The 26,466-nt window shown below is 48.5% G+C and overlaps 1 protein-coding gene across 2 annotated transcripts in view; it reads right to left on the reverse strand.

Moving 5' to 3' along the window:
- Nucleotides 1-26,466, reverse strand: part of FAM13C (family with sequence similarity 13 member C) — a 103,175-nt gene that overhangs the window by 29,557 nt on the left and 47,152 nt on the right. For both annotated transcript variants that reach the window (XM_007478338.3, XM_007478339.3), the window contains 2 exons: nt 18,183-18,246; nt 2,142-2,226 (listed from right to left, as the gene is read on the reverse strand). In XM_007478338.3, coding sequence (XP_007478400.2) covers nt 2,142-2,226; nt 18,183-18,246 — 149 coding nt within the window. The remainder of the gene's footprint in view (nt 1-2,141; nt 2,227-18,182; nt 18,247-26,466) is intronic.

Genomic DNA, 26,466 nt, shown 5'->3' on the forward strand with positions numbered 1-26,466 from the left:
AATAGCTAGTATTTAACTTGAAAATGATGCACAAATGTGAATGGAATGCTTTGTGCAATGCATCCTCCATGACCATCTGAGAGGCATTGGCCTACTACCTTGGGTGTGCAAGCAGGGGTTATGGAGAGGAGGGTCAGTTTCCTCTCACACCCCTCATCGGATGGAACATAAGCCCAGCTCCAGGCCAGGGCCAGTGCCCACAAAGTTCTGAAGGGCCTCCTCAGCCTGCTTTGGCCATATTAGTTCATGAGGCCAACTGATCTGTGGAAGGATAGTGGAAAACCAACTGTTGACAATAAGCATTTATTCAGCCAGACACAAGGAAAGGGGAGATGATATGCAAACAGCAATGGGCAAACCAACAGATGGAGATCAAATGGGGCTGCCCAAGAGATGGAAGGTGTCAGCTCTGAGGGGGCCAGGAAAAGCTTCTTGGGGGAGGCAGGACTTGGGTTCAAATCTTAAGGAAGCCAAGGAAGCTGGACTATAAATGCTCATGCTTGCTTTCATTAGACAGGACAACTGAGAATCATAAGGGATAAAATCACAGCTTCAAAATGAACCTTTGCTAGTCACTCAAAGAGATTTTAGGTTTCTCTTGTTATTCCTAGGAGGTTAAAAAGAGAGACGGATAGAAACAGAGACAGAGAGAAACAGAAACAGAAAGAGAAGCAGAGACAGAGGCAGAAGCAGAGAGATGGAGAGAGACAGAGGCAGAAAGAAGCAGAGACACAGAGAGAAACTGGAAGATAGGAAAAAAAAAACTGAGACACAGAGAGAGATAGAGAAAGAGACAAAAGAAACAGAGACCGAAAGAGAAACAAAGAAAAACAGAGAGAGACAGAGATAGAAACAGAGGCAGAGAGATAAAGAGACAGAAACAGAAACAGAAAGAGAAGCAGAGGCAGGCAGAAACAGAGAGAGATGGGGAGAGACAGGGACAGAAAGAACCAGAGACACAGACAGAGACAGGAGAAACAGGAAGATAGATGGAAAGAACTGAGATAGAAACAGAGTGACAGAGAAAGAGACAAAAGAAAGAGGGACAGAAAGAAAACCAGAGAGAGAGAGGTAGAAACAGAAAGACAGAGGCAGAAAGAGAAGCAGAGAGACAGAGAGAAAAGCAGACAGGCAGAAAGAAATAGGAAGATAGGAAGATGGTCAGAGAGACAGAGAAACAATGATAGATAGAAAGAGACAGAGACAGAGAAACAGAGAGATGGCAGAGAAAGAAACAAAAAGAGAGAAAAGGAGATAGAGACAAAGAGAGAAAACAAAGAGACAGTTTGAAAAAGAGACAGAGAAACAGAGCCAGAGCCAGAAAAAGAAGCAGAGAGAGAGATAGAGAGAAACAGAGACATAAAGAAACAGAGGAAAGAGAGGCAGAGGAAGACAGAGAGGAGAGATAGATAGAGAAACAGAGACAGAAGAGAAAAACAGAGATGGGGGTGGGTGATGAAGAAAGCCCTCAGGGCACACTGCTTATCTTCTCGGCCATCAGGATATCAGACTCATCATCCCATACCAGGGTTTGAAGGAGTCCAGCCTGTTCCTGTGCCGGAGACAGTCGGCTTCTCCTTCCCCCAGCACAGCCCTGTCAGGCTCCCCAATAGTGACCTACTTCTTGGCAGGAGCACGAAGTGGCCTCCTGGGAGTGGCAGCCCCACCACCCGCAGCCTGAGGGGTCGATCCCCCAAACCGGCAGCACCCAGCTTCAGTGCAGGGCTGCGGGGTGCCCGTGAGGAGGAGGAAATGAAGGACCAGGGCCCGGTCCCTCCTCTCCTCCTCCGGCCAAGAGAAGGTAGGAATGAAGAGACCCTTCCCCCTCCCTGCTCCCCGTCCATCCCCTGGAGCTTTAAAGCTACCCAGGACCACCCAGGCCCCGAGGACGGGAAGCTGAGCCCTCTCAAGAGGCCAGTAACAGTGAGATCTGCTCCTGGGACGCCTGATTTCTCCAGGGCAGCCAGTCCCAGACTCCCAGGACGGCCCTCCGCAACAGCTCTCGCCCCTCAGCCCTGCCTCTCTCAGCTCCCTGGCCGGGGCTCTGCACCCACAGGGCTCCGCAGCCGTCAGACAGACCCGCTGCCGGGGGCGCGCACCTCAGACCCGTTGCCGGGGGCGCGCACCTCAGACCCGCTTACCTCCCGCGCGGGCTTCATCCCCTGGCAGGCTCCGGATCGCCGACAGAGCCGGGTCCTTGAGTCCGGGCAGCGGGGCGGCTTCTTCCTGGTTTGGGAACAAGGCAGGGCACAGATGAGCTTCCAGGGCCTGGATCTTCAGCAGCGAACTCTGCCAGCAGTAGCAGAACATGGGGCCGGGCAGGGGGAGCCGGGAAGCCCCCTCCCGCCGCCCCGGTTTCCGCAGGGAGAGGGGGATGGGCGGGCCGTGCAGGGCTCAGAGCGGCAGCGGTGCACATGGGCTCCTGCAGGGCCAAGATCTGGCGTACACAAATGAGCCCCCACACGTGGGCCGGGGATGCCGTCAGCGAGGGGCTCTGGGCTCCCGGGACCAATGGCAGGTCCTGGCTGGTACGCTCCGCCAGGGTTCCATTCATGGGGCTGACATCAGGAGCTGATGCTCTCAGGCCCCTCCCCGTCTGCCATTCACAAACTCCCTTCTCCCGGGTACCACACGGGCTGACAGGCACGACGCCCCTCACTGTCCCTTCCGGCTTACGCTGCTGGAACGCATTCGCTCAGGGAAGCCAACGCCTCTCACCAGAGGTGCCGCAGAGTGGCAGACCTTTGTCCCTCCCGCCGGGCTGGCATGATGCCCCGGGGTGCCACTGCCTGCCAGTGCCCCATTCCATCTTCCTCTTCTCCCAGGGGCACCCCATCTATCTATCGCACCATCGGGCACAGGACATAAAAGCCCTGAGAGAGTCCCAGAGCACGTTGGCATGAGTCACCCTCTGGATGGTGTCACCCACCCTGCAGGGAGAGGATGCAGGGAAGATGCAGGCCAGTCACACACTCACACACACAGTCTGAGAGGCACCTGGGCAGCCTGGATCCCTCTAGAAGGAAGAGAAGGATGGGCAGGGAGAAGGAGAGAGAGAGAGAGAGAGAGAGAGAGAGAGAGAGAGAGAGAGAGAGAGAGAGAGAGAGAGAGACAGAGACAGAGACAGAGACAGAGACAGAGACAGAGACAGAGACAGAGATAGAGAGACAGACAGAGACAGACAGAGACAGACAGAGACAGACAGAGACAGAGACAGACAGAGACAGAGACAGAGACAGCCGGAGACAGACAGAGACAGAGAGAGAGAGAGAGAAATAGACAGACAGATAGACAGAGAGAGAGAGAAAGAGAGGGAAACAGAGAGACAGCAAGACAGACAGACAGAAAGACAGAGATAGAAAGAGAGAAACAGACAGAGACATAGAGAGAGAAACAGAGAGACAGAGACATAGAGACAGAGACAGAGAGAGGGGCAGAGACAGACAGAAACAGAAAGATAGAGACAGAGAAAGACAGAGACAAAGACAGAGAGACAGAGACATAGAAAGAGAAAGACAAAGACATAGACAGAAAGAGACAGAAAGGGAGGGAGACGGAGAGAGACAGAGACAGAAAGATAGAGGCAGAGAGAAACAGATGGACAGAGAGACAGAGGGAGACAGAGACAGAGAGACAGAAACAGAGAGAAACAGAGACAGAGAAAGAGACAGAGATAGAGACAAAGACATAGAGACAGAGATATAGAGAAAGAGACAGAGAGAAACAGAGACAGAGAGAGACAAAGACATAGAAACAGAGACAGAGACAGAGAGACAGAGATAGAGACAGTGACAAAGAGACAGAGATAAAGACAGAAACACAGAGAGACAGAAAGAGAGACAGACAGAGATAGAAAAAGAGAGACAGAGAGGTTACAGCATCATAGATCTGAACTTCAGCCTTTGTTTGACAGTTGAGGAAACAGGCTCTGAGAGCCAGACTCACCAAGAATCAAACAAGCAGTAAAAGGAAGGGAGGGGCAGGGCTCCAACCCACCCCCACATCCCCCTAATCTAGCTGTCTTCATTCCTGGAGACCTAGTCCAGCCTCTCTATGGTACAGGATCCACCAAACTATCATGGAAGATGTGAGAATGGCTCCCATTTACAAGGCACTTCAGTGTCTCCAAATGCTAACTGAACAGGATCTTATCTGAGCCTCATGGTGTAGAAAGGAAAGGTGTTTTTATGCCCATTCTACAGATGAAAAAACCGAGTCTGAGAGATGAACAATGCCAAGTCCCAGCTAGGGAGGCGGGCTCCCTGTGCCCAAGCCCAGCATTCTCCCTCCTTCCCCCCCAATCCCCCCCCCAATCCCAGAGCGTTTCTCTCGCCAGCATGTCCATTGCTGATGCTGGCACTAGGCTGGCAGGAGTTTGACCTTCATCTCATTGAGTTCTCACTCCAGCCTTGAGAGGGGGCTGCTGCCTCTATGATTTTTCCCATTTTGCAGATGGCAAAACTAAATTAGAGACAAGTTCAGTGACTCCCCCCAGCCCCCCAGCTAAGCAGGGCTCTTGGCCTCCTGGCCCTTGCACACCTCATCCCCACTCCCCATTTGTCAATGTGAGTGCCCTCCTTGCCATGGTCTCCAGGAGCCCTGTGTGTGCCTGGTGCTTTGCTCACTGTCCTTCCTCTAAGAATGGGAGCTCCAGGAGGGCAGGGGTTGGTGGTTGCCTTCTTGACACCCCAGAACCCAGCACCAAGCCTGGCAACCTGAAGGTACTCAAGAAATGTTAACTGACCTACTGAGTGACCCACTCCCAGCCCCTATTCCTGCCCTGGACTCCTTGCTGCCATTCTATAGAGGCTCAGCTCAAGGAACCTTTATGGCTAAATGGTCATATCTGAGAGTGGGGGAGTTGGGTGGCTCAGTGAATAGAGCCAGTCTTGGGGTCAGGAGGTCCTGAGTACCAATCTAGCCTCAGACCCAGGTGGATGATCCTGGGCAAGTCACTTAACTCCCATTGCCTAGCCCTTATGAATTCTAAGATAGAAGATAAAAGTTTAAAAGAAATGTTAAAAGAACCCTTATGCTAAGATTCTAAATTATAATGAAATAACTGCAGAGGAAGAGGCATTTTCCATACCAGGAGGTCCCTATGCCAATGAAATTACAAGACCTGACCGAAAACTCAAAACACACCCAAATGCAATGAAGCAATAAGGTAAGCTTGCTAGCAAGACTTCTAGAAATTTATTCAAGGCCTGACACTAAAAATTGTTTTTTCTCCTTGGAAAGAATTTTCTTAAATGATATAGCAGACATCTTATTATAAGGCTAAATAACATATACAAAATCATTTTCAAAGGTAGCAGATTGCATTTAAAAATAATTCTAATTTCCCCAAATTCCAATTTTTATTTAACAAACTTGAAAATTCACCATATGCTTCCCTTAAAATCAACATTTTACAGAGCTCAGAAAACAAATGATGTCCTATAGAGCAAGAAGCAAGTGGGGGCATATTCTATCTCTGGTTCCCACTCCCTAACCATTCTCTCTCCTTTCTTCCTCTCTAAAAGCTACCTTTTCCCCACTTCTTCCACAAAGTCTTCCCTGATTTCTCTAGTCTCTCATGGTAGAGTAGAGAGTTGGCTTTGGTGTCAAGAGGACCTGGATTCAAATCCTTGCTGTGTCAATCACCAATGATGTATGTTGGGCAGGTCTCCATTGTCTACAAGGTCATGGAAGATCATTTGTTTCAGGCATAGGTTGAACTAGTTGGCCCCTTTGGTCCCTCCTTCAATTCTATGATTCTGAGATACTATTTGAGTGATATTAGGCAACTCACATCACTCTTGGGTCTCAGTTTCCTTGGCTTGTCCAGGTGACCTTTTAAAATCCCTTCCCACTCTAAAATCCCAGAATTCTCTGCTTTTGTGTGGTTTTATTTTCAGTCAACTCTCTGTGACCTTGTTTGAGGTTTTCTTGACAAAGATACTAGAGTGGCTGGCCATTTTCTCCTCCAATTTTGTGTGGCAGGAAAGCGAACATCTTTGCTTTAGGGAAGAGTCTGACTATTTCTATCCAGAATAATTTGTGTTATGCTGATATTCATGAGGAGACTGCTTGCTGGAGTGGTTGATGTCCAACAGTGAAAGGACTGCTTCCAGAGTTAGTGACCTATGCTATCCATCTACTACCAATTTGTGCCCAGTGCCATAGACTAGATACTCAAAATATGATTAAATAAATTGTGTTCGTGTTCAGTCATTCAGTTATATCTGACTCATCATGATCCCAGGGACTGCAAAAGGGAATTCTTTATTCTCTTTGTCTATGCTGAGTTAACACTTAGTCAACTCTTCCTTTTAGTACCCCTACTTAGTCCCTAGCTAACCATTCCATAAAGAGAGCTCAACCCTTTTAACCCAATCAGTCAGAACCATGTGAATCACATGATAAAAAAGGTTTACAACTTCAGAGGCCTATATAAGAATTAACACCTTCAGAGATGAGAAGTGGATCTCACAGACACTGCCCCCCCCACCCCCCAGAGCAGTGCTGGACAATTTGGAAGCTGTGATTGGCCCCTGTGAATAGGGAAAGGGACAAGAAGCCACTGTAAAAGACCCTAAATTTCTAGGGCTGGGAAGTTGGCTTCAAGAAGAAAGTTGGCTTCAAGAAGAGACTTGTCTTCAGGAGTCATCTTCAGATCACGTCCTCCTGACCTGCCTCTTGGAGGGAACTTGGGTGAGTAAACAGCTGGCTTTCCTTTCCTGACTTCCAGAGAGTTTAACTTCAGTTGAGAGGGTTAACAAGTTGTGCCTGACTGAGTTGAGCACTGGAGCAATATTTAGTGTGATAGGCTAGACAACTTCTCTATTCCTTTTTGTATGTCTCTACTTTCACTCTTTCTACCTCTTTTGTAAATAAAAGCTGTTAAAAGTCATTTTGACTTTGAGCTATAATATTTTAAATTGGTAACCACCATATTATTTATAATTTTCATATATTTTAGTAAAATTATTAAAATTTAATTCCTACAGGACCACAGTATATCAGGCCCTTTTATCCTCAATGATCTCTCAAAGTTTGTCCAACTCATGTTTATGGTTTCCATGGCCCTATCCACATCCCATCCTCTGCTGTCTCTTTCTCCTTTTGCCTTCAATCTTTCCCAACATCAGGGTCTTTTCTGACAAGTCCTTTTTTCCAGTGAGACCTTCCAGTGAATGGTCTGAATTAATTGATGAATTAACTGATTTAATCTCCTTGCTGTCCAAGGGACTCTCAAAAGTCTTTTCTTGCACCACAATTCAAGAACCAGTTCTGTTTTCCTCAGCTTTCCTGATAATCCAACTCTCATAGCCATACATTACGACTGGAACAACCATAACTTTGACTCTACAGACCTTTGCTGGGAAGGCGCTGTCTCTGCTTTTCAGAATCTTGTCCAGATTTGCCATAGTTTTCCTTCCAAGAAGCAAGTGTCTTTTAACTTCATGACTGCAGTTGCCTTCCTCGGTGATCTTTCAGCCCATGAATATAAAATCTGACACTACTTCTATCTCTTCTCTCTTGATTTGTCAGGAACTGATGAGACCAGTTGCCACGATCTTAATTTTTTTTTAATTTTAAGCTTCAAGCCAGCTTTTACACTCTCCTTTTCCGCCATGATCAAGAAGCTTCTTATTTATCATCTGCATATCTGAAATTGTTGATATTTCTCCCCAAAACCCTAATTCTGGCTTTTGATTCGTCTATCTGGCCATTTTGTGTGATGTCCTCTGCCTATGGGGTAAATAAATAAGGTGACAATATACAACCTCTGTCATCCTCCTTTCCCATTCTCAAACCAATCAGTTGTTCCCTGTTTGATTCTAACTGTTGCTTCTTGGCCCATGTACAGATTCCTAGGAGCCAAGTAAGATGATCTAGTACTCTCATCTCTTTGAGAACTTGTCACATTATGTTATGATCCACACAGTCGAAGGCTTTAGGGTAGTCGATGAGACAGAGGTAGTTGTAGCTCACTGAAATTATGAGCTATGCCATTCAGGGTTACCCAAGATGGACAAGTCATTGTGTAGAGTTCTGACAAAAGGTGGTCCCACTAGAGAAAGAAATGGCAAACCATTCCAATATTTCTGCCAAGAAAATCCTACGGACAATATTAAAATGATAAAAAGAGATGACATCAGAAGAGAAGCCCCTCAGCTAGAAGGAGTTCCCCTCCCGGATCACTGCCTTGTCAAGGCAGAGGGACTTGCATAATGTTTGAATAAACAAAAAGGTTCGACTCCATCAGTCTACAGAAACAGCAACATTTCATCCAACCAGGTTGGGTTCCCATCAAGAGACCAAAAGGCCACTTGCCAATCCTAGAACTATTATACCAAAAAAAAAAAAAAACAACCCAAAACCCAGCAACAACAACTAAAACCAACCCCAACACATTTATTTAAGGAAGAAGTGAGTCCACTGGTTTATATCATGTCTCATCTCGAAGGCTGACATGAGAAGAACCAGGAGACCAAAGTGCGTATCCCTGAGTCTACAAATGGAAAAAAAAAAGAAGAAAAGAATGAATCCAGTTCTCTTGGAATCAAAACAGATTTCCATTCCCCACAAAAGGGACACTGTGAAATGATCTGTTCCATTAAAATTAGGTTATCCACTACCATCTTGGCAATATGTGGGCTTATTAATTTCATTCCTCCTCATCTTTGACTTCAAAGAGGAAGCTAGCTGTCACGTTGAGTCAGAACAGTGAGCACCATCTCCATGAGTCATTCAATGCTTAATGGGCAGCAACAGTATTAGGAATCAAGTATTTTTTACTCCATAAGGTTCTGGGTGAAAACAAGTGTTTGTTCAAGTCCATGGAACCATGGATCCCCTCTTTGCTAAATTCCTCTTCCAGGGTCCCTCCTTGGCATCATGGTGAGCATGGGTTCTTGAAGGCTGAACCCAAGTGTTCTGTCTAGTTCTACCCAGCTCAAAAGGTTTTGAGTCCAAGTCCACTGATGAACAATGTTTCTTATCCAATGACCAGCTTTGCCACATCTGGCAAAGAACATCACCAGGCTGGTTGCAGGATGATTTTTTCAGTCTCAATGAACAACCCATACCATGTTCTAGGGAGCAAGTTTTCCCCTTCCTTCAGATTCTTGGCCTGTCTCCATGCATCTCTCAGACCTGTATTGTTCTCTCCACTCATGTAGCCACCATGTTAGTTCAATACTTATCATCTTCCCCTGAAACACTGCAACAGCCTCCTCCCTTGTTTTCCTGCCTCCAAATTCCCCCCCACTCCAATCCACTGCACACACTGAAGCCCAACAAACTCCAATGGCTTCCCAATACATTCAGGATCGAAAACAAATTCCCATTTGGCTTGTAAAGCCTTTCCCAAATGGCGCCTCCTGCCTTTGCAGCCTTACAGCACCTTCCTCCTTTCTTGCTCTCTATAGTCATGCCCCACACATGGGATGGATGCTCCATCTCCAGCCACCTCCCTGACCTTATACTGTCCAAGGCCTTGATATACTAGGAATGTTCTCCCCCAAATCCCCCAAACTCTTTGCTTGGAACCCCTGCTTTGCTTCAAGAGTTGACTCAAGCACCACCTTCTAAAGGAAGCCATTCCCAGTGTTCCCCCACATCTCATGTCCTTCTCCCCCAAAGCTCCAGGAGAATAGGGTCTGGCACCTCCTATAGAACTTGGCGCCTAGCAGATAAATGATGGTTCTTAGTCAACATACACTTAATAAACCCCTCTTTTGTGTCAGATTGTGTCAGAACAAAGGAGTCAAGAACTGGGAATACAAGGAAAACGCAAAAACCCAGATCCCTGCCCTCAAAGAACCCACATTCTAATGGAGGAGCCAACACAGAAATTACTACATACATTATAAATGGGAAAGGGAACAATCTCAAGAGTAAAGCCAGCAGTGGGGGGACCAAGAAAGCTCCTGAGAGGCTGATAGCTGTGTCAGACAAGGAAACTGAGGCCCAAAATCATCTGGGCCTTCTGTGGCAGAACCAGGGAGAACTAGCCACTTGATGATACTAGCAGTATTTGGGGCTAAGAGGGATTCCTTACTCCTTTCTGAATAGCAGAAAGATGGCAGCCTGGCTTCAAGAGCCTAACTTGCCATCCAGAGCCCTGGCATGGATGGGAGCCTAGATGGATGGCCAAGAATGCAACTCATGTTTCTCCGACCAGAGGGCAGGCTTTGAAAACACCAGTGGGAGATGGAGAGGTTTCCTCCAAAGGGGAGGGCACCTGGGCTGACCCTGAGTTAGCAGCATGGTCTGCTCATGGACCGATATTCCCATAGTACACCTCCCTGAACCCGGGGGCTTTCCAATCCAATCCATCTGATCCCCATGCATATCACCAAGAGCTCCCAGATATTCCAAAATAAAGATGCCCTCAGAGGTCAATTAATGCCCACGAGCATTTCCTGAAAAAAGCTGGTAAGAGAATAACCCCTGCCCTTAGAGGCAGAGAAAGCTAACGGCCCAGGGGAATGGAAGGGGACAGCCAGTCCAGAGCTGGGGATGCTGAGGGCCAGGGACACAGTAGGGACAAAGCCCAGATCCAAATGTAGGACTAACAGGTGTCAGAAACAGAAAAGATCTTAGGGGTCACCCAGCCCCATCCCTTCATTTTCCAGAAGAAGAAACCAAGGACCAAAGAGATCAAAGATGTCAAATGGGAAGGGGGCTCAGTAGTCTGAGTCAAGCATCTTTTGGACATGAGGAAACAAAAAGTCAATCTGGACAGGATTGGAATTCAGGTCCTCAGAGTTCAAATCCAGTGTTCTCTAGGCATAAAGGTAGTCAAAACAAGATTTGAGTTCCCTTACTTTTTCCTAGTAATAGCTCTCATTTATTTGATGCATTGCTTTCCCCAATAATCACATGAGGAAAAGAGCACATATTTTATGATACTTCTTTTACAGAAGAGGAAACTGAGTCTTGGAAGGACAGCTATTGAGTGACAGGGCCTAGATGTGAACTGGGGTCTCTTGATATGTGGAGATAATAACTCTTTAAAAAGGTTTACTAGGCAGTTTGCATACATGAACTCTGGTTCTCCCCCAAGCCCAGGGAAGTGGCCTTAAGGCTATACTGTTCCCCATTTTACTGAGTTAACAGAGACTCAGAAAGGACCCACGACTGACTCACGGGCACAGAGTCGATGTGCTGAAGGCAGAATACAGGCTCTAACCACAAGCCTGCAGGAAAAAGAGCAATGACTAGGCTCAAAATCCAAATCCTGCCTCTGACACTGCCTATGAGACCTTGAACTCACTATGCAGGGAGTGCCCAGAGATCGCAGAGCCCGGCACGTCGGGATCAGGGAGTCCCGTGAAGGGGCGTCATCCTGGCGGAGGGAGCATCTCCAGCTCGGAGGAGAGTGGAGGAGCAAGGCTGTCTTCTTCCCCTGCCCAGCCCCTGCCTAGGCCAGGGAGGGCCCCAGGAACTTGGACGTGCCAGAAGAGTTTGGGATTCCCTGAAGTTCTCGAGCAGTGGCCCCAGCAGCGCAGGGGATGATGGAGGCGTTTTCTGGACTCAACAGCAATGGAGAAGGACTGTGAGTGTCTGTGAGGGGAACCTCAGGAGGAGCCCTTGAAGGGCAGGAAAGGCCTCAGGCCACCCTGACAACCCCACCTGGGGGCTCTCTACGTCTGAGCCAATGTGCCCCTGGCCTCTGGTGTCCTGGATCTGCAGGGAATATCTGTGCCAACTGTTCTGACATCCTAATCGATCCCTATTTCTGAAGGCCGATGAAGTATGGCCTGCTAATTTATACCAATGGATCATTGAAGAGGAAATCACCCCACTGAGGGGCTCGAGAACTAGAGACACCCTTAGAAAACTGCCCCACCCTTCAGGGATACCCCTGGGGACCCAACCTGACAGTGTGAGAAGAGGAGAAAGGGAGAAAGAAAAAGAGACAGAGACACAAAGAGAGATTAAGAGAGAGCAAAAGGGATGGGAGAAGCAAAAGGAAGGGAAGGAAAAGACACACAGAGAGACAGACAGACAGAGAAGAGAGAGACAAAAAGGGAGAGAGACAGACAGAGAGAGGGACAGAGAGGGAGAGGGAGAGACAGACAGAGAGAAGAGACAGAGACAAAGAGGGAGAGAGACAGAGACAGAGAGGGAGAGGGAGAGAGAGACAGAGACAGAGACAGAGAGACAAAGACAGACAGACAGACAGGCAGAAGAGAGAGAGACAAAGAGGGACAGAGACAGACAGAGAGGGAGAGGAAGAGATTCAGACAGACAGAGAGAAGAGAGACAGAGAGAGAGAGACAGAGAGAGAGAGAGAGAGAGAGAGAGAGAGAGAGAGAGAGAGAGAGGGAGGGAGGGAGGGAGGGAGGGAGAGAGAGAGAGGGAAGGAGGGAGGGAGGGAGAGGGAGAGAGGGAGGGAGAGGGAGAGAGGAAGGGAGGAAGGGAGGGAGGGAGAGAGAGACAGAGAGAGGGAGGGAGAGAGGGAGGGAGGGAGGGGAGAGAGAGAGGGGGAGGGAGGGGAGAGAGAGAGGGGGAGGGAGAGAGGGAGGGAGGGATGGAGAGAGAGACCAACAGAAAGAAAAGGAGAGACAGATAAGAGAGACAGACAGAAGAGTGGAGAAAGGGAGAGACAGACAGAATAACAGAGATGAAAACAGACAGACCGGAGAGAGGGAAGAAGGGAGAGACAGAATGACAGAAAGGAAAGGAGAGACAGACAGAAGGGAGGGAGAGACAGACAGACAGACAGACATTTAGACAGAGATAGAAAAACAGGCAGAAGTAGAAGACAAACCAACAGAGACAAAAATACTGACAGAAAGAAAGAGATGGAAGAGAGGAAAGAAGGGAAAGACAAACAGCCAGGGACAGAGATAGAAAGACTGAAAGGAAGAGAGACAGAAGAGAGGAAAGAAGGGAGTGACAGAGACAGAGATAGAAGGACAGAAAGGGAAGGGGAGACACGTAGAAGAGAAGAAAAAGGGAGAGAAAGACAGATAGACATTCAGACAGAGTACACACAAGTGACCAGAGTCTGTGCCTCTAATTCTCGTCTAGTCCCAGGTCTAGATCTCATTTCTCCAGCCATCCCTTCTACAGGTCCTCCTCCATTTTCTCCAAATTGCTAAAATAAGCCTCTCTTTTAGGATGTCCCTCTGATGACTAAACGAAATCTAAGTTTTTCCTAGACAATTTCTCTCCCTTAAGCCCTGGCATTTTTTGGAGGGCACGCTGCCTTTGATGGCTCAATAATGAGGTTAAATGAGCCTGGTGAGCCCAGAATGATGCCCAGGGCAAGAAGAGAGACCTTGAATGACCGTCCAATGTGTTGGCCCCTTCCAATCACTGCTTTAGTTTAGCTTCTGCACTGACCCTCCAATTAGTGACTGGCGGTCAGTAGGGCTGCTTCCTGCTGCAGGGATGGGGCTGATGAATGCTGACCACAGGCAGATTTTCCGTTCGTTATCATCTCAGCTGCCTTGTTACGGCCCTGAGTACCTGATTGCAGCCGGCTTCCTTCCAAAGGCAGGCAGGAAGCTCTGCCTTTCCTCTGCCTCCATCCTCGGGTCCTGTCTCTCCCTCGGGCACTCTCTGCATGCAGCATCCTCCCCTTCACCCCCCACCACTCACCTACGGCTCCCATCGAGGCTCCGCCCGGTGCCATCTGCTACATGACCAAAGCCTTTCCTGATGCTGCCCACAGATTCTGCCCCAACCACCCCAATTTACTCACTTTGTATATATTGTATATACAAACACATAATACACATTTAAATTTAGTTTACGTATCTCTATCTATGTATATGTCTCACACACACACACACACACACACACACACACACACACACACACACACCCTGACAGATATCTTAAAGACAGTTTTGTTTTTGTCTTTGTGTCTCCAGATGGGGAGAAGTGAAGTGACTTTGCCAGGGTCACACAGCTAGTGTCAGTTACAGATCTGAACTTGGTCCAATACTCCATCCATTGTGGTACTTGTCTGGGTCTCAGTTTCCTCATTTGTAAAATGGGGGTCTTGGTCTCAATGAGCTGAGCCTGTGAGCCCAAGGCTCTTTGGATTCAAATGGAGACAGAGTCCAGGCTTGCATGATTCCCTGGAGGTCCTACGGGATACAGCGTGATTCTGGTCAAATACATGGGCACGCAAGGTCCGAAATCCAGACCCAGGAACAGCAGTGAGTCTGGCTCCGACAAAAAGCATCAAATGATCTCCTGTTGGGGGCATTCTTAGGGGCAGAGTGGGTGGGAAGGTCATCCAGGGGCCAAACCCGAGAAAGGACCTGCCAGGTCCATCCACAAGAATGATGGGAGGACCCAAGGCCAGTCACCAAAGGCTCCGGACGAGGCCAGGGAGGGGGGATGGTGGGAACAGGGCAGAAAGGGCATCCCAGGCTGGGAAGAGAAGGATGACTTCAGAGAAGCACAGGAAGACTTGCATGGACCGATGCAGAGGAAATTCAGGAGAACCAAGAGGTGACCAAGAGATAACCTCATGAGTGTACATGAAGCACCACCAAGAAAAGCCAGCTGGGTCCAGAGTAGTTGTGCCATGCTGCTTCCAGGGAATAAAGGCCAGGACACACGTCCCTTCTCCCAGGACAGAGACACAAGAAGAGGAATCCGAGATGGCCAGAGACACAGCAAGGTAGAGAGGGTTATCTATAATTGTGAGTGCAGGTATGTGCGTAAATGGGTGTATATTGTGTCTGTGTTTATATACACACACACATAAATACACACGTTTATGTTTGTTTTTTAATTGGGGGAGCTTGGATCTCCCCCCCATCTTGCCAGGTAAGATGGTGCCTCTCACCAGTCGCCCCTGACCCTGCCACGCACTGGCACCAGAGCTCTGACACAATCCATTTCTGCTGGGGGCCAGTTTACCCCTCTTTGTGCCACACTCTTGGGGTGGTAGAGGGTGGGGGGTCACCACATTAGGGTGCAGACCCAATTGGTTTTAACCCATTAGAGCTCAGAATGCCTGCATTCACTCAAAGACAGTAGGAATAGGATGCCAGGCTTGGCACACCATACCCAGCACCCTATCTCTCTTTTTATTTCTTTCCTTCTCTCTTTCTTTCCTCTTCCTCTCCTCTTTTCATCACCCTCTCCCTCTCCTTCGTTCCTTCATTCCTTCGTTCGTTCCTTCGTTCGTTCCTTCGTTCCTTCCTTCCTTCCTTCCTTCCTTCCTCCTTCCTTCCTTCCCTCCCTCTCTCCCTCCCTCCCTCCTTCCCTCCCTCCCTCTCTCCCTCCCTCCCTCCTTCCCTCCCTCTCTCTCTCCCTCCCTCCCTCTCTCCCTCCCTCCCTCCTTCCCTCTCTCCCTCCCTCCCTCTTTCTCCCTCCCTCCTTCCTTCCCTCCCTCCCTCTCTTCCTCTCTCTCTCCTTCCCTCCCTCCCTTTGTTCCTTCCTCCCTCCCTTCCTTCCTTCCTTCCTTCCCCTTCCATCAATGCTGTGTATTGGTTTGAAGGCAAAAGAGTAGTAAGAACTAGGCAAAGAGGGTTAAGTGACTTGCTGAGGGTTACGTAGCTAGAAAGTGTCTGAGGTCATATTTGAACCCAGGACCTCCTGTCTCTGGGTCTGGCTCTCCATCCACTGAGCCACACAGCTGCACCCCCAAGCTACCTTTTCTAAAACACCTAAGAGCCGGGAATTTCTCAGAAAGAAGAACAAAATCAGCTTAATTTAGTCAAACGACCTTGTTTTTTAGCCCACAATTGATGAAAAAAGGAAGAATGACTGCCGTCTCCGCTTTTTAGCCATTCGGTCCTCCTGGAAGGTCCCCTGAATGCAAGGACAGTCAGGCTTTTTGTCTCTTGGCCGCCCAGCCCTAGTCCTGGCTGACTGAGGCTGTAGGCCCTGGGTTGAGGCTCGCCAGCTCTAAGTCAGCAGCTTTCTCTGCTCCTGTCCCTGAGCGCCTTCCTCTTCCCTTGCCCAGAATGGGAAAAGCTTACCAACTCAGCACCCAGAACTGGGGGGATCTACTCCCTCCCCCCAGTGATACAGTGAGGGGACACAGAACCTGGCACGGCCTTCTAAGCCAAGGTCCTCCCTCACCAACGGACAGGAGTCCCGGCACCCCGAGGCCTAATTCTGGGGGATTGATTTCTGTCAAGCTCATTAAATCAGAGAGTCAAGAGGAAAATCTGGGACGAGCTAATTAAAATCGCAATGTGCACCTAGGAGTGAAGAGAAATGGGTTGGGGCATTGCCTACTCTGCTGTAAAAGGCAAGTTGCTTTGAGTTTAAGAAGGCGCCGTTCAAATCCCAGTTATCTGTAAGCTCACCAGCTGTAGGGCCATGGCCAAGTCCCTTCCCTCTCCGATAAGATGAGGGACTGGACTAGAGGACCTCTGAGAGCCTTCCTGCTCTGACCCATGCCAAGCACTCGGCAAAAGGAAGGGCCTTTGTAAGCCCCGACGGCTGGGAGCTCACAGGACCAGGAGCTTAGGGAGGGACCCAAGAAGGTCAGACCCATTTTTAAAAACTGCAAAGCCAGGATGGATTAGAAGCATGGAACGTGTCACAGACAAGGCTGTTATAATGACAGAGAAGGGCTGATGTTGGTCTGGGCCCAAGACATGCAGAGCAAGTCCTGAAAGGACCATAGAGGTCTTCTTTATCTTTTATGCATTAAAAATGTTTTGTTCATCCCCTCTGTCTGTCTCCCTCCCTCCTTCCCCCCTCTTCCTTCTTCTTCTCTGTCTCCTCTTTCTTCTTCTCTCTACCTCCCTCTCTCTGTCTGTCTGTCTCTCCTCCTCCTCCTCCTCCTCCTCTGCTTCTACTTCTGCTTCTTCTGCTTCTTCTGCTGCTTCTTCTTCTTCTTCTTCTTCTTCTTCTTCTTCTTCTTCTTCTTCTTCTTCTTCTTCTTCTTCTTCTTCTTCTTCTTCTTCTTCTTCTGCTGCTGCTGCTGCTGCTGCTGCTGCTGCTTCTTCTTCTTCTTCTTCTTCTTCTCCTTCTTCTCCTTCTTCTTCTTCTCCTCCTCCTCCTCCTCCTCCTCCTCCTCCTCCTCCTCCTCCTCCTCCTCCTCCTCCTCCTCCTCCTCCTCCTCCTCCTCCTCCTCCTCCTCTTCTTCTTCTTCTTCTTCTTCTTCTTCTTCTTCTTCTTCTTCTTCTTCTTCTTCTTCTTCTTCTTCTTCTTCTTCTTCTTCTTCTTCTTCTTCTTCTTCTTCTTCTTCTTCTTCTTCTTCTTCTTCTTCTTCTTCTTCTTCTTCTTCTTCTTCTTCTTCTTCTTCTTCTTCTTCTCCTCCTCCTCTCTCTCCCCCCTCTCCTTCCTCTTCTTCTCTCTCTGTCTGTCTCTGCCCTTCTTCTTCTTCTCTCTGTCTCTGTCTCTGCCTCTCTCTCCATTTGCTGCTGTTGATTTTTAATGCCTCCTTGTCCTCTCTCAAAAAAGATGGTCCTCCTTGTTTATTAAATAAAACAAACCAACACACCAACCCCATGTCCAATGTGGGCTTCATTCCACATCCATAGTTCACCACCTCTCTCCTGGGAGACAGGATGGGCCGTGCAGCATTCCTAAATTCTAGTTTAGACCTAGGATTTCAATGGTGTAGAGGAAGTCCAGTGAGAAAACCCCCTCTACCAATGGTACACCAGTCCTGGCCTTCACCTTGGCAGGAGCTAGAAGAGGCCTCAAAAGCCATCTAGTCTAACATTTCCATTTGAAGATGAGGAAACAAAGGCCCACCGCATGAAATGACTTACCCAGGGTCACAGAACCAGACTTATCAGAGGCACAACTTGACTCTCGGCCTCCAAACTCTGAGGCCAGTTCTCTCTTCACTAAACTGAACCACCTGTCCCTGAATTATAATTTTTTTTTAATTTATAAGAGTCTTTAATCAATGTAGGAAGATTCATGTGGGAAGACTCATAGAATCTTGGTCCTGAGACTTCCTTGAGTTGTACTCTTTAAATAGAACCATGATTAATAGATTTAGAATTTGTCAGAACCTTATAAGTCATGTAATTCAAAGCCCTCATTTTATATACAAGGCATCTGGAGCTCAAGGAGGTGGTTGGCCCACAATCACAAAGGAAGAAATCAGGATATGAACTCAGCTCCTCTGACTCCAAATCCAGAGCTCTTTGTAGGACATTATGCTAGAAAATAGGAAGAACATTTCCTACATGATAAACGGCGGCTAGCTGGGGTTTTCATTTCATTGTGTCAATAGCACCTACCTCGTTTAAGTCCCGCAGAGGTTCCACTGCTTCCTTTGGCCAAACAGCCACCCTCTGATCTGATCTGAAAAATAAAAGGAAAGGCATCTCACTTGAGGCCTCCTTTGGCTGCAACACATGCCAAGAGGACCTGACTTCCCCTGCCCCAGGGCTTGGTGTTCCACATTGGATTGGATGAGGACAGTTTGAGAGATGCCTGATTGGGTGGCCTTTTAGAATCACTCCAATGAAGGATCAACTCTGATTTCAACATGCCAGATCTTTCTGCCACATCCATAGCTTCCCTTGATTCTCGATGGTCGAACAACCCACCCTGATTCTGTTGGTGATGATCAGAATTACTGGACCTACTGTCTTCAGTCCCAGATCAACAGTCAAACTCATCCCTGCCCAAAACGGGAAAAAAACACCCAGCTTATGGCCCCCAAATTCCCCCTGCCATTTTCAGATAATTACGCTAGCACCCATTTCCAGGACCTGATGTGGTTGAATGAGCACTCGCTACTAAACAGCCTTGGAGACCCTCTTGTCCAAGCCCTGCCCACCAAGGGATCCTCACTACCACACACCCCAACATGGTTACCCAACTTTTTCTTGAAGTCCTATGGAGAAGCAGACAGCCTATTCTTCTTGGCACAGATCTCTAAGGACGATCTAGCTTCTCCTCCATCAAATGTATTTGTCCCTCTGCAACTTTACCCATTATCCTTTACTCGGTCCTCAAGGGTCAAGCAAGACAAGTCCTCTTCCTCTTCCAGGAAAACTTTCAAATATGGGAAGATCCTGATCATGTCCTTCCCCGTCTCTGTCCTCTCTGAATCAACTGAGAAATCCTCACTTTCATCAACTGATGTTGATTAAGAAAGAACTCAAAGTACTTCCCCAGGCTGGCTGCCTCTTCTGAAAGATCTACTTCCCGACGCCATTCCTAAAATGTGGTACCCAGCACTGAACTCGGCCCTGCCTCTGTGGTCCAACTTGAGTACAGCAGGGCTGGCCTCTCCATCCCTATTTATTCCTGGATGCTGCTGGCCTCGCTCCAGAAAACAAAAGGCTTTGGGCATTTCCTTGGCTGCCATGTGACAGACATTCTGGATTCATATTGAGTTTGCAGTTGATTAAAACTCCCAGCCCTTGTGATCAATTGAACTGCATTCAAGAGTCACTCTTAAAGAGCTTGCCATCTCTGCAGCCTGCTCCCACTGGAACGTTCCTCTGCAAAGACCACTCTCCTGTGGTCTCCTCCTGAGGCTCCTTCCTGATTTTCTGGGCTTCAACATCCTGGCCCCCTCTAGGTACCTTCTTCCTCCTGGCTCTCTTTTATGGGCTGTCTTCCCCATTAGAATGGAAGCTCCTTGAGGACAAGGGCTAGCTTGTTTGCTTTAAATCGCTAGCACTTAATAATCTAAATAAATAAATCATTGCTTCCTTCCTTATTTGATCAATTACATATAAATATATGCATGTAAGTATCCAATAAATACATATTCATATTTATAATATAATTATATATAACAAATTCTAAATATATGTGCAAATATAAAAGGGTGTTTTATTTATTTTATCTTTCATTCCTATCATATTTCATCCTCTGGGAATCAGCCCCATGTACTAGTCTAGTGATTTGAATATTATTATCCCATTTTCCAAATGAGAAAATTGAGGCTTAGAGGGGTTAAAAAGACTTGTCCAAATAAAAATAAAAAATAAAAATAAAACAAAAAGTCTTGTTCAGAATCCACATTCTCTCCATCATCCGTGACTGCAAAAATAAATGAACTTGTAAAATAATTTTTTTTTTTGTGCTACATAAAAAAAATTTAAGCCAAAGGGTGAAAGGCATTTTTTAAAATACTTGCTTTCTTGGCTGGCTGTGGTCACCTAAACCAAGTTAATTGTTTGCTTCCATTGAGACGCAATGATGAAAGCATACAGCTTCAGCAGGAGCTCTCAAAGCCTGATCTGTATTTCAAACAATGTCCCACCAACTTCTCTAATCCATTCCTAGGTTGAGTGAACAGCATCCCCTGGAGGAGAGCTGGTAACCATGGAAACAGTTTACTTCGAAAGGGAAGAGACAAGGCTAAGGACCTGCTCAGTAACAGCCAGAGTCGTACACAGGTCAGTAGATCAGGACCCACTGTTGGATGACTGAGAAGTTGGGCCCAGGGACAACGGCAGATCCCCCTCTCCCAGAAGCCTGAGGTTTCCTGACATTTTCAGCCAGAAGTGAATGGAGCTGGACGCAGGCAGCCATCGCTCCTCTCCCTCAAACTCAGATTTCACTGCCAGGCCTTCCCTGCTCCACCCCACTGCCAATCACGTCTCTAACCCAAGGATTTGGGGTCCTTAAAGCTATTTTAATGGTCCCTCCCTATAGACTCTAGAGACCTATCCTCTATCTAGAGACTTCTGGTGGGAGGGGAAGAGATCTATCCATGTCTATTCAATTCTACTTAGTTATATTCCATTCCCCCCCAAAATTGTAGATTGGTCCAAATAGCTGCTCCAGTAGAACTCAAACAGGGCCCAGTTAGCCCCTAAAATAGGAGGCACATTGAAAGGAATGGGGGGTGTTCAGTTAGGGGGTGGGAAGACTAACGTCATGATAGCTGCCTCCAAATATCTGAAGGGCCGCCATTATGTGCTTTGTCCATGTCCATGGCCATGTCCATGGCCAAAATGCAACAGTGGGTAAAAGAGAGAAAGAGGCTAATTTAAGCTGGATGTCAGGACAACTGGAACAATTGGAGGCGCCCAAATGGGCCATGGGCTGACTTGGGGATAGAAGGCATCTCTAGGCATGGACCGGATGAATGCTTGTTGGGGCATGTTACAGAGGAGACTCCGTGTCCGATACAGATTAGACTCCAAGGCTGCTGAGGTCCCTTCCAAGTCTAAAATTCTGAGACCTTGAGCCAGGGCACCTCATCTGGCTCTGGGGGATTTCCCATCTTTCCTCCAAATGGGAACTTGAATATTCTTGGCCTCAATCCCTGGCTTTTCAGCTCTTTTTCCTGGGTTGTTGTCCTCCCACAAGAATGTAAGACCCTTGAGGGCAGGGGCTATCTTTTTATTTATCTTTGTAATTCACAGTCCCTGGTACATAGTAAATGCTTTGTAAATGTTCTACCCAATACAGTTAAATATAACTGTGAAAAATGTTGTCCAAACATGGATTAAAAAAACTAACCTCATATGTTCCGTGTGATTTTCATAAGAGACAAAGGATGAATGGATGGAAGGATGGATGGACGGATGGATGGACGGATGGATAGATGGATGGATGGATGAGTGATCTCATCTATGTGGATGTTCCCTCCAACAACACAGATCACAGCCCATCTAGACCTGCCCATCCTGGGTGACTCTCTGCCCCCTCCTCCCACAAGTGTGCCAGAGGAGGCCATCCTCACTTTCCCTCTTACCCATGGAAGCCCTGGGTTGGCCAATATTTATCCCTCCCTCTCTGCCCTCACAAGCCCTTCTTCTTCCTGATCTTCCCTGATGACATCCTTTACTCCGGTCTGTATACTTATTACCTCTTCTTTTCTTGGTACAGATTTTTTGGTGTGTCTATTTTGTATACATTTGGCATATATCTAGGTATTTTATTTATTCTTTTAAACCTTTAACTTCCATCTTAGAATTAATACTGTGTATTTTTGGTTCCAAGACAGAGGAGTGGTAAGGGCTAGGCAATGGGGGTGAAGTGACTTGCCCAGGGTCACCCAACTAGGAAGTATCTGAGGCCAGATTTGAACCCAGGACCTCCCATCTCTAGGCCTGGCCACTGAGGCACCCAGCTGCCCCTGTATTTTATACAGACATAGACTGATTATGTTGTCATTGCTATCTCCCTCTAGAATGAGCCTGGGCCTCCCTGCTGGCCTTGGCAGCACAATCTGCTCTTTCCTCTCTCACCAGCTCAGCAGCTTGGAGGTGAGGGGTGTTGGGGCAACCCCAGAGAAAAAGCAGGGGGCAGAAACCCCTTGAGCCTCTGGGCCTCCCCAGAAAAGGCGGGTTTTCTTTTCCTGGAGGCACTAACCATAAAGAGAATGATGGGTCCTCTCTCTTTTTGGACTGCCCACCGGACCCCAGCCTTCAGCCCAGGGCTTTGAAGGCCAGGAAAGCCAAAGGCAGACAAAGCAGAGAAAGAGGCAGAGCTTCTGTTTGGCCCCAGAGGCCAGAATGAGGTGTGGTCAAGCGGTCAACAGGCCTACTATGTGCTAAGAGCTGGGAACACAATGAAGGCAGACAGAGACAGAGAAAGCAGTTGGACTATAAGAAAACCTTCCAAACAATCAGAGCTGGGAGTCTGGGGAGGCCCTGAGCTGAATGCAGCCTCGCTGGCCATCCCTGCTGGGGTCAGCCTGACCTCAGCCAGGCCAAACTTGAGCCTGATGCCCAGCCCGTCGATGCACTGATGGGCCCCAGGGCCACGCTCCGAGCTCAGCACCCCACGCTCTCCCCAGACACAGAGGCATCATTCTGCCCAGAGCATCGTCCTGAACCCAGGCCCCCAACACCTCAATGGCGCACGGGGGGAGGCGGCAGGGACTGGGAGAGGCATCATAAGACCAAAACCCCTCCTGGGCATTTGGGAAATGTCTTTTTTTGTCTAAAATGAAAGTACACGAGCGATCCACCCATGGAAATTTACTGGAGAATAATCATTAGCTGAGCTTCTCCCAGAGCAATCCATCTCCTCCCTGCCTGGAGCCTTTGGAAGCCGCCTTCCCTGTGGACAGGTGAGTGCCAGAAGCTCTTCCCCATCCATCAGGCGGGGAGCAGCCCCCACCACTCCCCGCATCTGGAATTTTACAGAAGGAGCCACATCATGGGGGCATCATTCTCGCCAGCCTGACGAGAACGTCACCCCCTGAGGCTCGCCAAGAGACGTCAAACCCGGAAAGCTGGCAGATGGGTGACCTCCAAAGCCATGAGCAGCCAGAAGGGGCCCAGAATCACCTCTGGGGAGACAGAGGAGCTCCTACGAGGCCCCAAATCTCAGGCCTAATGCACTGCTATGGTTCAATATCCCATTTAAACCCACTGAGTTAATCGCCCTGAAAGGTAAATGTATGAAGCTGGCCAGAGAATCCTCCGGCCACTTAGCCTTCTCCCACACGCACCCCAGGCCCCCACCTGCTTATTCCCTAGAGTTGGTGAGTCATCTTTGGGGGACACCAACCCCCAGCAGTCGCTGTAGAAAGCCCGAGAACCTGGGCTCCCCTCTGGGAGGGGGACTTCAGCATCTCCGGCCCTCTCGGTGCCTCTGTTTCCCCACTATTTCTTCGCCTCATCTTTGCCTTCCAAGGCCCGGTACACCAGAGCATGGACTGGATCTGTAAAGTGAGACGCTTCAATGAAAGGAGTGTTCCAGGTCCCGGGTTCTCAGACCCTGTCCGACCTTTGGACAGCAAGGAATACAGACGTTCCAAAGCGAGTCCTTGCCCCCAGGAAGCCTCTAGGCTAGCCCGGGAGCCAGGGCCCGCCGGGAGCTGCCAGCAGAAGAGAGAAGAGGGCACAGAACTGAGCAGACTCCAAGGGCCAAGGAAATCGAGATGAAGGGGAGAGATCTCGTCCAGCAGGATTTCGAGGAAGTGAGGAGAACTTGAGCCTTCTTTTGAGCCTGATGAGCAGGATTGGGCTAGAATGATCTAAAGTTCAGTCTGACTCTTCATGACCCCATTGGGGGTTTTCTTGGCAAAGACACGAATGGTCTGTGGTCTCCTTCTCCAGCTCATTTTATAGATGAGGAAACAGAGGTAAATAGGGCTAAGTGACTCGTCCAGGGTTACACAGTGAGTAAGTGCCTGAGGCTGGATTTGAACTCAGGTCTTCTTAACTCCAGGCCTGGCATTCTATGCATTGCCCCATCTAGGTGCCCTAGCTCTGATCTTAGGCTGTGATAACGTAGGAAGTCCCTTGGTACTCCACCATGGAAAAGATAACATCTGGAATATTGTGTACAGAACAAGGTGACCAATTTTAGGAAGGTTCTGTAGCTTCTGGGACATGATAACCATCATCCATTTGGCATTTAAGGGTCATCTGGTAGAACAGGAATCCGATTTCCTCTGCTTGGCCCCGGAGGGCAGAACTGGAAGCAACGGGTCAAAGTTGGAGATGTGTAGATCGAGGGTCAACGTGAGAATCAAATCCTAAAAATTAGAGCTGTGCAAGAAGCTGGAGGATTCCCCCTGTTGTCCTTTGCTGGAGGTCTTCGAGCAAAGGCTTTTGTTAGAGGGGCTCCCAATCTCCTTGGGTAGCTCATCATCCACATTGGCTCCTCACAGCCTTTTACCCTCCCTCTCAGTAATCTCATCAGCTCCCCAGGGCTGGCTTAATTATCATTCTTATGCCCATGACTCACCCATCTCTCCCCCACAGCCACAGTCCCACATCAAGGATTGCCTATTAAACATTTCAAAAGTCAGGTCCTGGAGCACTAGGTCCTAGGTCACTTGGCACATGCTCTAACCTGAACTCATTGTCTCTCCCCCCAAACATTCTCCATCTTCCCAAATTTCCTACTTGGGTCCCGGGCGCCATTTTCCTTCCATCTCCAGGTCTAGAACTTGGCCACTCTCCTCAATTTCTCGAAGCCAGTCTGTTGTCAAATTGTGGCATTTCTATCTGCACAGAGCCTCTTCTCTCCACTCTTAATGGCTGCTCCTAGTGTCAGACCCTCATCACCTCTCCTGGAAAAGCTCCCAAGAGCCCTTGATCCCCCTTCCCTCCAGCTTCTCCGTACTCTGTTCCACACACACAGCAGCCCAAAGAATCTTCCTTAAGTACAGATTGGACCACGTCATTCTCTTCCTCAACCCATACCACCAGCCTCCATTGTTCACTCCTATCTGACTCTTCAAGACCCCATTTGGGGTTTTCTTGGCAGGTACTGGAGTGGTGCTCCATTTCTTCTTCAGCTCATTTGACAGGTAACTGAGGCAAACAGCAAAATGACTTGCCCAGCATCACACAGCTAGTAAGTGTTGGAGGCCAGATCTGAACTCACAGAGATGAGACTTTCTGACTCCAGGTCCAGCACTTTACACACCGAACCACCTAGTTGTTCAGAATTTCCTCTGGAGTGAAACAATTCAGCTGATAAGCCTTTAAAATCCTTCACCATCTGGCCCCAACCTATCTTTCCAGGCTCACCGGACTCCCTCCGGTCTTCTGTGATCCAAGGCCCTCTCTCTGCTCTTGGGGCGCCCCCCACCCCAACCTCTCATCACTATGAGTTGCCTGGAATGGACTCGCTCACTTCTGCCTCGACAACATCCTCTCCTCCTTCAAGAGGCAGCCTTTCTCCCCATTTCCCAACAGTTGTGCCCTCTTCTCCCCCCGACTCTCTCGAATAGGACAATTCTGTATTCATGGGGTATAGGAGTATATGTAGCCTCCCCTTTTCCAGTGTTGGCTCCTTGCAATCAGGGGGTTGTTCTCTGTGTCCGTAGTCCGAGGCACTGGCAGAGTGCCCAGAACGCGGCAGGCACAAATTGAACTGATTGTGAATTGATGGATCGATTAGAAGGACATTAAAGATCCCTGTTAAAATGTCGATGTGTTGTGTGGAAGGAATGACAGCAGACCGCCAGTCACCAGCACATTATCTGTTTATCTCTCCCTTGAGTCCCCCACAGGGCTATGGGGGACCCTACAGACACACTGTGGATGGGAAGGAAATAGCTGGAGCATGAGTCGATGCCAGAGAGGATAGTGAAACCACATCAGAGACGGGGGCAGGGGGTGGAGAGCAGATGGAGGAATTCTGGGATATCTGATTGGAGAGCAAAGCACAAAAAGCCAGGAGGGGGGCATCCCTGCAGGGACTCTGAAAACAGTGCTCTCTCTTTTATTGTTTTCCTAGGGATCCTTTCCTAAGAAAAACAGAACTCCAGAAGCCCAGAGCTCCCAAGGCCCAAAGCCGCCATTTATTTCATCCTCTCCAGATGGGGGCACAGTGGATGGGGCACTGGCTTAGTTTCAATCTAGTCTCAGACCCTTACAGGATGTGGCCTGGGCATACCTGACCACGAATCTGATTGACAAAACTCCCAATATGTTGTCCTATCAGCCTCTGTTGGAAAACCTCCAATGGGGGAGGAGGGAACTCATCACCTCTCAAATGGAGAGGGAAGGGGGGAGAGGAAAGGGTGCAAGTATTTCTACAGCACCCACTATGGACCAGGCACTGGCTATATGCTTTCCAAATATGATCTCATTTGACCCTAATAGCAATCAAGAGAGACCAGTGCTATTATTAGCCCCA

Source organism: Monodelphis domestica, chromosome 1 (genome assembly GCF_027887165.1).
Source record: "Monodelphis domestica isolate mMonDom1 chromosome 1, mMonDom1.pri, whole genome shotgun sequence".
NCBI lineage: Eukaryota > Metazoa > Chordata > Mammalia > Didelphimorphia > Didelphidae > Monodelphis > Monodelphis domestica.